The sequence below is a fragment of the Zea mays genome, chromosome 1 (assembly GCF_902167145.1).
Source record: "Zea mays cultivar B73 chromosome 1, Zm-B73-REFERENCE-NAM-5.0, whole genome shotgun sequence".
In the NCBI taxonomy this organism is placed as follows: Eukaryota; Viridiplantae; Streptophyta; class Magnoliopsida; order Poales; family Poaceae; genus Zea; species Zea mays.
In genome coordinates this window covers 25892794-25905742 of record NC_050096.1, presented here as the reverse complement: position 1 = coordinate 25905742, position 12949 = coordinate 25892794, and the positions used below count along the sequence as shown (strand labels likewise).

Genomic DNA, 12949 nt, shown 5'->3' with positions numbered 1-12949 from the left:
ATTTCTTTGTGCTGGTAAAGTTGGGGAAGGCGAAGGACCACCTCAGCGCCTACTACTTCCAGACAAGGCCGGATTCGGCCGGCGCCTACATCCCCTCCCTTGGCGGCGCAAGGTGGGAGAACTGCGCGACGACTGGGTGATCGCCAGCGCGGAGGCCAACGACCGCCTCGCCCTGCCGAGCGACGAGCCAAGACTCGACCGGAAGCAGTGGAGGGCCAAGCCATCCCTGGCGCCGGAGTTCCAGTTCATACTAGACAGGATCAAGAGCTTGGTGACGGGCGGCCTGACGTCGATGCACGTGGTTGGAGACTTCCTGAAGCGCCGGATCGCGCCGCTGCAGCAGAGGGCGCGTCTATGTTGCTGGTTCACCGGCTCAAACGACATCGGCCAGCCGGATAAATCGAGGCTATGGACATGATTTGGACTCCAATAGTAGTTTGCTGTTTGACCTGCCCCGGCTAATGTATCGTTGAACTCCAATAGTTGTGTTGCATTGGTTGTTTTCTGTAGGCAAAAGGAAGAAAAGAAGAAGAATCTTGGTGAGTTGGTGTTGGTGGCTGGTCTGGGGAATGCTACGAGTTCAGAGATGCATGATCTGAGAAGAATTAGTTCTGCAGATCGGGCGATTAATACTCAGTATGGAATTGGCACAGATGGTCGATGTACAGGTACATGCATTTTGTTAAGCTATATGCTAGGCTCAGTGTTAAGATCTGGGCCTTTTGGGTGACTTGACAGCTTGTGCAGTTGCGCCTGAGACATCTATTACTACACTGTTCAGTTTTTACTTGTCGGATACCATTATAAATCATGTTAGTCTGCTGCATTAACAGTATATGTCATAAATATGTACTATGCTTGAGATAGCTTGTTTCAAACATGAAATCTGTGTGAGCTCTTTTATTATTCTGAGGGGTGTCCCTCAGATATCCTTATATGTTCTGACGATGTAATTTTATTTCAAGAGACGAAGCTGATTTTGGTGTCGGATTGCTACCTAGGTTTTGACTTTTGACTTGGAGTATTATCTTGAGCATCTCGCCAAGGGTTGAGTGCTTTGTTCAAAGATCAAAGCAGTTTGTGCTGTTACATTTTGTATGGGCTGAGCAACCAGCTCAGCTTCAGTTACCTTAACACACTGACACAGCTGGAGACACTAGCCAATTTGCATGAAACAAAATATAACCTCAGGAATATTGGCACTTTAAATTTACAATAGCCCGTTAGCGCTTTAAACATCACGGGTACACAAGTTACAAGAATTTCCAAGCACTTTACCCGCCACTTGTTCCATGAATGCTTTCAGCACTACATAAAACTAGTAATTAACTGCTGCCTAACAAGGGTGGTCAGTTAGACTGGACACACTAGCCAATTTGCATCCCATCCTAAAGGAACCAAAGAACCCAGAGAAAGGCTCACATTATTATCTCCACTCTAGCCTGCCAACACTCCATCATCAGGGATTTCTTAGAGACTGACAAATAGCGAAGAAACTCGCTAGATGTACTAAGCTAGTATGCATCGACTTCTCTAAAAAAATCTGAAGTTAATTACTCTTCATCAGAGAAAAATGATGGGAGATCCACAGTTTTTTCCTTGACTTTCCACAATATACATGGACCTATACTTGATATAAGGGACAACAACCACAGCCAGCACAGACTTGATCGGCTGGAACACGTCCCCTGGCCTGCCCTCATCGTGGTATTGTGACGCTTCCGGTTCTCTAGTTACCTCTTGATAATATGACTCTTCTGTTTGGCCATGTTTTGCATGGATAAGGAGCACTGGGAATCACGGGGCGCAACCTGAGATCATCTGAGTGGCTAGAGAGTAATTGAAGATCATTCCACTAGAGTGATAAACAGTGTACTCCTTCAGGAAGATTTCCAGGGACTGCAAAAGACATGACATGTCTTTCAGGAAAAATTCTCCGGGGAGTCATTTCTGAAGCAGATGAACTCTCGACTGCTGCTGCATGGTTCCGGCCATGAAATCTTCCCAAACGATTTACGATAGAAATTCTCTCCAGATCTTGGCACTCCAGTTGCACATCCAACATCGAGGCCCTCTTGTTCAAACTGTAACAAGAGGCAAATTGTGTTTCAACCGAAAAGGAGGCAAATTGTGTTGATAAAAAATCGTGTTTCATTTGAGCTTAATATAGATGTATCAGCACAAAACTAATTTAGGAATCCTCCTAGGATACAGGGCGGGATAGTTATTAGTTATCCAAATACAGGAAGGAAATGGTTTCGATGGCTCATGCGAAAACAAATATCATGACAAACGTAGCTATAGATGAAAATATTAGTCAACACTGCGGCTTGCACTTGTACCAACACTTTAAAATTCACTTCCAACTACAGGTGGAAATGTGGGGAGAAAATTAGAAAGAAGAAAGCATAGCTACAATTTCAAAATTATTCATTCAGTCATCCCCAGAGTACACTAGCAAATATATGAAGTGCAAACTCTTGAGGTGCAAACAATTTCATTAAGCTTCAGCATTGGGTGCTAAACTAACAAGAACATTCTGGAGGAAAATAGTCTTTTAAAGTATGAGTTGCTGCAGCATCCTTGGAAATTTCAGTTCAAAGCCAAAAAAGTTCAAGGAAAAAATTGTGGTTAGTAGTATCATTTGTCTCATTTCCCTTTTACTTTTGATTTATTATTTTCCAGAATTTTCTACTTGGACTTAAAATGCTATACATGGACAGGGAGACGAGAAGCGCATCTACTTCGTAATGGTTTGGTGCCAAACACCAAAAGTGATAGCACAACAGCAGCCTGAATAATAACTGTACTTATTTCTTCCAAATTCCATTATAAAATTGTTCAGGTATAATAGTCAAGGGTACTGGTGTAATCTCCTAGTCGGGGGTTTCCCTCTTGCATCTCTCATGTACTATTATCCAATTCAGTCTCTCTTATGTGTAACAAAAATAAATGGTGCTTTAACTTTCAAGGTCTCAGTCCAAGATATGCTGGTGCTGCCAGAAATTCCAAGCGGTCAAAGGGACGTATTATAATGGCATTCTTAAACATAATTGCATCTAATGTTGAGGAGGATAAAGAACCATACACCAATGAAAACCATTACAGTCATTAGCCATTGCATACCTTATAAAGTCATTTTCCATCTTCCGGATTCTTCCAACAAAGACTTCCACGACCTTAGACACTTTGTCTTCCATTTTCTTAGCACTTCTTGTTTGTTCAGATGGGCTAGTCCATGATAGAGTAAAATCAGTAAAATGAGGATTTGAACAACAAGGATGTCCAAACAAGCATGTCCTTCATGCTTATAAAAAATAATAAGCAAAAGCACATGATAATAACCATTTATTTTCTGAAAGACTTACTTATTTTCATCCTCCACAGGGGAGCAAGAGTTATATAATGATGATGATGCCATGCTGCATGCATCCCTTAGTGTCAGCATTGATAGAGTGTATGTCGCACTTTCAAAAGCAGACACAGCTTGAGCTCTCAGAATGGTTGCTGGTATAGAAGGGAGAAGTTGCTGAATCAACTGGGTTGTCAAAATTAGCCTCTTCCGCGGTAAATAATGTAAAGAAGTATCGTCTGAAGTTTCTGCTTCATCCTGTTCCAGAATTTAGTTCAGCATCAAGATAAATCTCTTGAACCAATATGGACAAGAACTGAAATAGTAGAATCATAAAGTTGTACTAACCTTCTCGATTAACCGATTAGCTGCCCAAGCCCAGTCCATCTCAGATGTGCTGTGAATAAAGGTTTTCATGTTTGTAAGCAACATCAGAACCATATAGATGAAAACAATTCAATCAAGGAATAAAGATAAGGGAAAGTCACAAAACTGGTGGTAACTTAAACATAGAATGTGTTGAAACATTACTGGAACCTTCAGCACAAGGTATGATGTTTACCTGATGCTCCTCAAGTTTTGTGGGCTTTCAATTATTTTATGCCAAGAAACAAGTGCAGAGTCCATAGCTTTACGCTTCTTAGGCCTTCTCATCATTGGAGATACTTTTACATTGGAAGGAACCAAAGCTTCCATTCTTGTTGATGGGAGATGATGCCCAGGCGTAACAGATTGGCCAGATTCAACTCTATTTTCAGCAGAGTTATTATTTTCATTGTTACAAGGAACTTTCGGAAAATTATATGGCAAAGCCGTGGGCTTCTGAGCATTAAGCACAGCAACACTCTGACCATTTCTATAGTTTCCGTAGTGTCCAAACCACGAAGGTGCCATTTGAGGGTTTATCCTCGGCCTCTCACTGCTTTCAACAGAATTTGATGTTGCACTTGTGCCCATAGGCTGAACTTGATTCTGATTATCATTTTGTGCAGTAACCATACCAGGAAACGGGCGCTCTCCAGATGGAAGATGAGAAGGTATATTGACATTTCTCTCCTCACTCCTTGAAGCAAAACTCAGTATTTTCATGTCTGAAGTGAATGACCCTGGGACACCAGGGCTTCCAACGTTATCTGCAGCTGATTTGGTTTGGTTATTGTCTACATGAGCAAACCTCTGGCCAGATTTCCAGTCAATCTGTGAAGCATCAGAACCAACATCAGGTCTTGTCGTCTTTCCAGCTAAACTGCCTGGATCAATATCCGTATGCCTCAAGGCATGCATTTGATGTAGAAGAGAGTAATTTTGCTGCTGAATGTTTGAAGGTGCTGGGCTTCCATGTAAAACAATGCCACCACTATTATTAACACTATTGTGGGAAGAATTCATAGCCTGAAAATTGGCTCCTGGGTTTTCCCCATGTTTAGCACCAAGGATGCCTTGCTGATGCAATTGTGCAAAGGATGAAACAGCATTCATGGAATTCCCATCTGAAAAAGGCTTCTGCAAGGATTCATTTCCTCCTGTTACGGTAGTTCCTTTCGACTCTAGGTTTGCCTTCTGGGAAGATGCTAACCCTGCATCATTATCAGCAGCTCGTTTTGGATCTTGATTCTGTGAGTTAGCTGAAGTTGTTGCAATATCTGATGGAGTTGATGCCCTCTGCCCTTGATCATCTGCCTTCTGAGAGCTCCATAAGTTGGAAGCTGAAGAATTATTTGGAAACATCATAGACTGAAGGATGTTGGGTGTAATCTTGTTAGCTTGCATACCACCTAGGCGCTGTGCTGATATGTTTGTCCATACATTCTTGAATACTGTTGCGAAGTTGCTTTGCTGAGACTGCTGCTGCAGCATGGGTGCAGGACCAGATCTATCATCTGTGACAGGATAATGTTGACCTGGACTTAACTGGGGAAAGCGTGCAATTGGTTGCCCGGTATTTTCTGTTTCTGAACTGTGAAATGGTGAAGGTTGAGAGTTTTGATGCTGAGGAGTCAATGACTGGCTAGGCGTGGAAGGTTGTGGTGTGCGGTCATCATCTTGTGCTGAGTGGTCAGATTGCTTGCCATCAACATTAGTCTGACTAGACCATAAATTACCCGAATTTGATTGGCGTTGGGATGGTGGTGCCAGTCTCAACCCAAATCCCTGCAAAGAATGGTTAGGTTGTTGCTGGGCAGAAACAACGCCAAGGGGGTTGTTGGGTATGTCAGCAGCCACATCGCTATTTCTTGAGTTATCCACCTTATGAAGAAGCTGAAGCATATGTTGACTACAGAAAACATGTATTCATCAGGCTACTTATGAAAACATTAAGATTAGATGGCTACAGATGCTGGACAAACTACTTAAATCAAGAAAGAACTCCCATAGAACAGAGCTACTTATGAAAACATTAACATTAGATGGCTACAGATGCTGGACAAACTACTTAAATCAAGAAAGAACTCCCATAGAACAGAGCTACTGAACACTGAAAAACATCAGAGTAGAATAAAGAACACGAATATTTGCACATCCAGAAAGATTATGGACTGCTAGTTTAGCATGCGGCCAAAGGTTACACATAGAGTGACAAGTGCAGCAGACATTTAAGTAAACCTCTCCAGTACTAATGGAAATCAAAGTAGCCTATGATCAGAAGCAGTTTTATCATGGCAGAAGAATTAAATGCAACTGTGCAATAAATGAGCAGGAACTGAAGCCTCACATTACCAACTAGATGTTAAAAAATTATTATGGATTGACCTGGTTGGAAGCATTAAACGAAGTAGGGAGTACCTGTTTTGAACTGCTCTGTTCTGAGACAGACCAGTATCAGCTCCTCCAAAAGGTAATGCACTAGAGCTATTAGGGAGACCATGTCGAGATTGAAGTTGTTCCTGTGCCATCATCATTTTCTACAAATAAGGGAATTGCCTCATGAATAAGAACGTCACAAGTATGTGTAATGATAGAGACGAGAACGAACAAAAAAAAATCAAGCACAGCAGTCATGGAGATGAAATAGGAGCATACCTCACTTACTGAAGGCATATTATTGGAAACAAGGGAGTTTGTGCCAAAATGATGCTGCAGATTATTTCGCATCTGAGGTGGAAACAGATTATTTGACACTGGATTGCCTGGAGATGGGCCAATGTTCATTCCAGAGCTCCCCATAGCACGATTTTGCAACATGTAAGATCCCATTGCTTGCTGACTAGACTGACCTAAATTTTCGGATTCCTTCCCAGCAAATATAGAATGCCTTCTGGGGGCAGAATCACTTATGTGTTGTCCATGGTTTAAAGTGTGTGTTTGCCTTTCGTTAGGAGTTGCATTTAGATATTCCTGGTTGAAATCACCTGGTCTTTGTTCTGTGCTTTTTCTTGGTGATTCAGAGATTTCTGGAGCTCTATGCGCCATATTACGGTTCATGCCAATTTGCTCGCCACTCCGACTAGTGACCATCTGATAATGATCCTGTGCCATCATTGACATGCTTGAGCTCATCATGCTAATACTTTTACCATCTGAACTTTCATTAGTAGTGCTTACATCAGACTTCCTCTGCTGAAGTCTCTGGACTGAATTAACATTACCTCCAGTTGACTTCCAAGAGTTCTCATTGCTATTGAAGACATTTTGGCTATTGTGCATGTCTTGTCCAAGCACATTGTTAGCTTTCCAGTCATTTTGGTTATTACTGGACTCTCTATTCATATTGTGATCAGCTGTATTTTGTTGTGAAATCCAAAATCCATGTGCACCAGGTGGTGTAGCATGCATACCAGTTGACTGTGAATTATTTCTGAGCAGTTCAGTCTTTTGATGTGGCCAAATTCCATTTGCTAGGTGCACTTGTTCTTGCCTTCCATCAGATTGAATTTGTTTTAAGCCATGTTGAATGTACCCATTGTTGACTTCAGAAGTTGATTGATGATTGTTAACAGGAGCATTAGGAGATTCATGAGTCATATGGTCCCTTCGCTCGAATGGAGGCCTTATGGCATGCTGAAAACTGGCGAGATTTGGGTTATTCATTGTTCCATCAGCGTAGCTGGATGTTGGTGAAGGACGTGCATTTTCTAGGTTTGCACCGCTTAACCTAGTAAGCTTATTATCATCATGGCCTGATAAAGTTGCATTGTTAGCCATCACCTGCTCAGTTTTATGGAAACTCAAGCCACTCCACTCTTCTTTGGGACTGTTTTCACTGGTTGTAGACTGGAGAGCTTCCTGCATAAGGGCACTCCAGCTACCACTCTGTAGAGATGAGTAGCCACCACCATAATTATCATTGTCCAAAGAATTGCCATTATCATTGTCGCCCCTCAACAAAGCTCCCCAGTTGCCATCCTCATCGCCCCCAAATAAAATTTTCTCCTCGGTGGGGTCAAGGCTAGCCCCACGACTTGCTTGCCCTACCTGCATTGCTGATTTATCTTGCATGCCCACTTGAAGGTCAACTTGGTTTGACCTACCATGAAAATCTTGGGTTTGAATACCATGTTGTAGTTGATTCACTGTAACCGGACTGCCTGCCCTGATACTATCACCTTGACTTTGCATCAGACTGTTATTCAAGAAACCCCCTTTTCCACGAAAATTATGCATCGAACTGGCAGGACCTTGCATATGAAGACCATGTTCATTCATTGAAGAGTTGAATGGTCTGGATGTCTTTTCTGACTGATCTGGACCAACCCTTGCCACTGCACTCTGAGAATCAGCATGAATCCCTAAAAATTGGGAATACTGGTTTCCATGCCCTCTGCTGCTGGTAGGATGCATTGGATAAAAAGATTGATCCACTTGGTGGGTAGCTATTCCCATTGGTCTCATCGATTGATTCTGAGCATTCGCAAACATTGAACTGTTCATGAAATTGCCTACACCAGGAGCACCAACAATCTGATCCCAATTTGTGCTACCATTATTCAACATTTGGGAGTTGCTTGTCAAACTGGGATCACCACCTGTAAAATTATGTGGCCATGCAGAATTCATGGCCTCATTGTTGGCCATTTCATTTGACATTGTCGACAATTGATCAGCAGGTAAAGGTTTTGCAGGAGCATGAAACTGGCCAAAAGATGGCTGCATCCTGGCTCCATGATCAGATTGCTGTAGTTGTTGCTGCCTCTGAAACTCCTGCAACTGCTTGAACATCATCTGCTGCTGCCACATCTGAAAATCATTGTCACCCGCATGCTGTGTGGGATGAAAATGTGACATTCCTGAAGTGTCCCTAAGGGTCTAATGCCCGTTAAAGAGTGGCCAATTTGCAGTTGATGGTTCCCAAACTTTCATATCATATATAGCTATAAGCAGCTTCCACAAATGTTTGCTTCTATGATGAGAAAGATAGACCCAGAAGTCCACCCTGAGTTGGAAAAATAAACTAGCACCAAGCAATCTGAAATAGTGTCCGTCCTCTATTCCACCAGAGACTGCAAATGTGGAAGAATCATTGTATCAAACGACTACTGACAAATAAGTATGTAATAACCAAAGAACAAGCCATATCCTAGCTGCGTAAAATCATCTCAATTTAGGAGAATCCACAAGATCACAAGCCATACAAACAAGCCACATTGGTATATTAAAGGAATTCGTGAGCAACAGAGGCACACAAAGTCAACGCAGCATCTAGTAGTACAACAGATGTTACCAAAATTGTGCCAGCACTATGTTATCAATTTATAAAAAGATTAGCGCCATAACTTGAAGATAAATAATTGAATCCAAATCAACTATCAATAGTAAAATGGAACTCCTCTTGCTTAGAAGCATAGTTCATAAATGAGGCACATGGTTCAATGCAGGTGTGCACAAAAGCACACACAGGTCACACGAGAACAGACATAGAAAATCACAGTGGTAGCACTTTAATTGGAAAAACGAGCTTATGAATTGATATCTAAAAAACCTTGATTGTAACTGATGGTGTCAATTAAGCTTAATGTAGTTGGAAACTAGCAAGTGAAGTAAACTAGTGCAATCACAGTGACAAGGAACAAGAGCTTCATACAACTCATGAGCAAGTACTTGAGTATCCTGGAGCTCCTCATCAATACCAGTGGCCATACTTTGACAGGCACAAGGATGTAGATAAAAACGCAAAAAAAAAAGATATAAAAGGGTTTCAAGGTTAGCATAGGGTATTCACTTCAAAAAATGACAGGAAACTGAATTAGCAGCCAATACACATCTATGACCTCAACAAAAGAACAGAAGACCCACACAGCACAATAACTACACACGTGTGTTCACAAATGGAAACTACAGATGACAATCACGTTGGCCTACACTTGAAAACCAGCTACAGTCATAACACAGAACACTTGGGGCACAAAATCAAGCAAATACAAGAGAAAGTGTAGTTAAAAAAATGTCAACAGTTGAAGAAGCATCACTCCATACACCTGTTGAGGCCAAGATCCAGACCTTTGCCCCCATAAACACGGGATGCAGCTGCCTAAGACTTTTAAGATGCAGAAGAAACAGAAAGGAAGCAGTTTGCACTGCCGCGTCCACTAGACGAGATACTAAGAGCTTAAAGTTCGAAGGAACCGCGACAGCAAGAAGTCCCCTGGAAAAAAAATGGGGGAAACAGGAACAAAGCGAGCCACATGTACAGGGGCGTTCCTAAATCCCCTCGTTTCTCCCCAAATGAGACGCCCAAATCCCGGTGCACGCGGCAAGGAGCGGCTCAAGCTAAGGAAGCATAAACGTTCAATGGGCCACTTGTAGCGAGAGCCTGAGCTCGGGTGACCTGAAACCCAAGCTTGAATCCACCAAACCCCTGCCCACCCCTCACAAATTACCCACTGAAACGTAAAATTTAGCATTCCACCGAGCACCGGGGACCAAAACGCCGCGAGATCGAGCAGCACTGAGCTCCCAATTTTCCCACCCGCGCAGATCCCCGGATAAAAAGCCCGCACCATTCTCCTCCTGAAAAAATCCCCAAACCCGATCACGTCACGGACCCTCCGCGCGAGGCCCCGCCCGCCCGATTCACCACCCTGCAGACGCGCACCCGGGGAGCGACGCCGCGAATTCCGGCCCGATTCGGGCGAGACCTACCTCGATCAGCGCGGCTCCGCGCAACGGCGTCTGGATCGGGATCGGCGGCGCGGCGCGACCCGGACTCTCCCGCGCCTCCCGTAGCGGTGCGAGGGCTAGGGTTAGGGTTTCCCGCGGCGGAATGGCGAGGGTCTTGAGCTCCACAGCGCGAGCGAGCCAAGAGAGAGAGAGAAGGCGCTACAGAGCTGTATGCTGTAGCTCGCGGAGAGCGGGTGCAAGATAAAGCGTGGCGTACTGGCCCTGCGAAGGTTTCAACGAAGGCGCGTCCGGTCCGGCTCGGCCGGTGAGCCCGGTTCGCCCTGGACCGGGAGCGGGTGATCCCGGCCATCCATTTGCAGTCGGCGCGGGGGCGTGGCTGTCGGATCGAGAGCGCGGGGGTGACGGCGAGAGCTGACGGCGTTAGGGGAGGAAAGTGACTGATGCATAGGGTGGTGGCCTGGACGCCTGGTGGGGGCAGGAAGGAGAGGAGTGAAAAGCCATCGGGATGCGAGCCCGCCGGTAAAGTGGCGAGTAAATGAGGGGGATATGGATATGTTTGGTTTCAATCCTTCTGCTATCTCTTTTAAGAGTATCTTTGGGGGACTTTTTTATTTTTCTCTCCATTTTGACTCTTTATTTATCTTATTATAAAAATTATACTCTATAATAAGATATTACTCCAACAGACTAACTTTTTAGTTTGACTAGTCAGAATAGGCTAGCCAAATTTAATTAGTGAATGAGCCAAATTGAAAAATCAGATGGCTAGTCTGTTGCAGAGTTATTTTACTATTGGGTAGCCAATATTTGGCTTGACGAGTCATTTGGTTAGTCTCTTGGAGATGCTCTAAGGGCATGTTCAAGTACAACACTGAGCCTTTAAATGGTTTTCTAAATACAAGAGACTCTATGATCTAACTTTGAGCCTCTAGATAATAAATACAATCAAAACACAATATACATATAGAGTCATGTAGACACGAGCTCTTTACAAAAAGTCTATCTCTTGATTTTCTTCACTTAGGTCTCTAAAGACCCCTTAAAAGATCATCATTTAATTAGGTTGTACATGTCTAAGAGGCTACCACGTGCCACATGTCAAGTGTCTAATGTTAAAACTCTTAATTACTATTGTACCTAACAGTTTTAATTATTACACTATAAATTTGATATAATTAAATCGGTAGTTAAATGTATTGTCTTGTTTTTAATTTTTATAAATCAAATATATAAAAAAATAGATGTTAAACTCTCTGGCCCTTTAAAGCACTTGTTTCATGTGTCGTGTGTCACATGCGAGACGTGTAGTCTGTTACTCCCCCCTTCTCGCCTATCAATGGTCCATTACATCGCAGATGAGATGTTAGAAATCACCCAAGCCCAACACGATATGACAGAAAAGTCACCCCGCAATGCAACACTCCCACATAGTACCACCTCGCTGGCTGATAAATAACAAACGACCGAGCGAGCTATAAAAAGTATAATATTTGTTCTTATCAGTTTAATATCTAATATATGAACCATATGTTAATTTTGATATTAAATTTATTTTTTATGGGTATCAAATATGACTGTGGGTCATCGAAATGCATAATCATTATATTAGTATGGTTTATGAAATTGTATTACGTTCGATCGTGGCTTATAAGAGACTAGTCATATGGTCGTGCATTGCTACGGTTTTTATATATAACATAGGATAAATTTTGTTTTAATAAAGCACAAAACATATGTTTTCTATTGATTAGGTGGGTGTGAATGTGGAGTCAACAACCAAGGTTTAAACACTCATTTATACATAATTTCATCTTTTTTACATAAACTCTCATGTTATAATAGTAGAGAAGAGATTATAGAAGTGCGAGTTGATTCTAAAGAAATGTAGGGTTTTTTTTAAATATTGACGCGGAACAACCGTTGAAACGGGTGCTTTAATACAATAGAGAAATAGATATAGTAATTTTTACTGAGGGAAGTTGTAATGGTGGTGCAAAATGTGTAGTAAAATATTGACTTTTATTCCACTCTATCACTACAGACATAATAATGGCTTATTTAGTTAATGACGGAGCAAGACTATCTACTCAAAGCATCGCTCTAAGACGTTAGACCATTCATAGTTCTGAACACATCTACATGGCTTTGGACTAGTTTAGAAACTCAAATCCCCTCCGAGATTAGAAGAGATTGATGGAGAAATTAATTTATTTTCCCCTCAAATCCCTCTAATACCGAAAAGGATTTGAGTTTTCAAACTAACCCTTATAGCCTAACTAAACATGTTCATAATCCCAAGCAGACAAAAGATTATGTGTTGTGAGCATGATAGCCTCCATATATGTGGCTTGACCATGAATTAGTTATCTGTATTACGTGTAGATAGTTCATTTTTTTGTTGAATTAAACATCTGTTAAAGTATATTTCAAGATAAACTTCCATGTTCTAAGGTAGGTATTTTTAAAAGTTATTGATCATCAGATAATTCATTTTCTGTTTAATTAACATTTGGGGAAAGTATATTTCAAGATAAACTTCCA

At 42.2% G+C, this 12949-nt stretch overlaps 1 protein-coding gene across 2 annotated transcripts; it reads right to left on the bottom strand.

Annotated features, from left to right (window-relative positions):
- Positions 1–1164: 1164 nt before the first annotated feature.
- On the bottom strand, positions 1165–10730 carry LOC103632668 (uncharacterized). Of its 2 annotated transcripts, none has more exons than XM_008654421.3 (8): positions 10430–10730; positions 6374–8790; positions 6137–6255; positions 3915–5627; positions 3701–3749; positions 3369–3610; positions 3127–3231; positions 1165–2084 (listed from the first exon to the last, which is right to left on the bottom strand). In XM_008654421.3, the coding sequence occupies exons 2-8, from the start codon at positions 8573–8575 to the stop codon at positions 1856–1858; spliced, it is 4659 nt and encodes a 1552-aa protein (XP_008652643.1). In that variant the 5' UTR covers positions 8576–8790; positions 10430–10730; the 3' UTR covers positions 1165–1855. The 2 variants fall into 2 exon arrangements, with proteins under 2 accessions (XP_008652643.1, XP_020401154.1); XM_020545565.2 differs by having other exon boundaries at positions 6137–6237; positions 10430–10650.
- Between the last annotated feature and the right edge of the window lie 2219 nt (positions 10731–12949).

Bases quoted from the DNA above. Each gene is read 5' to 3' on its own strand.
- LOC103632668 (XM_008654421.3), bottom strand. From the start codon at position 8,575: ATGTCACATTTTCATCCCACACAGCATGCGGGTGACAATGATTTTCAG. The intron at 3,611-3,700 runs GTTAGTACAACT...ATTCTGGAACAG, and splicing joins CTAATCGGTTAATCGAGAAG to GATGAAGCAGAAACTTCAGA. The intron at 3,232-3,368 runs GTAAGTCTTTCA...ATCATGGACTAG, and splicing joins CCTGTGGAGGATGAAAATAA to CCCATCTGAACAAACAAGAA.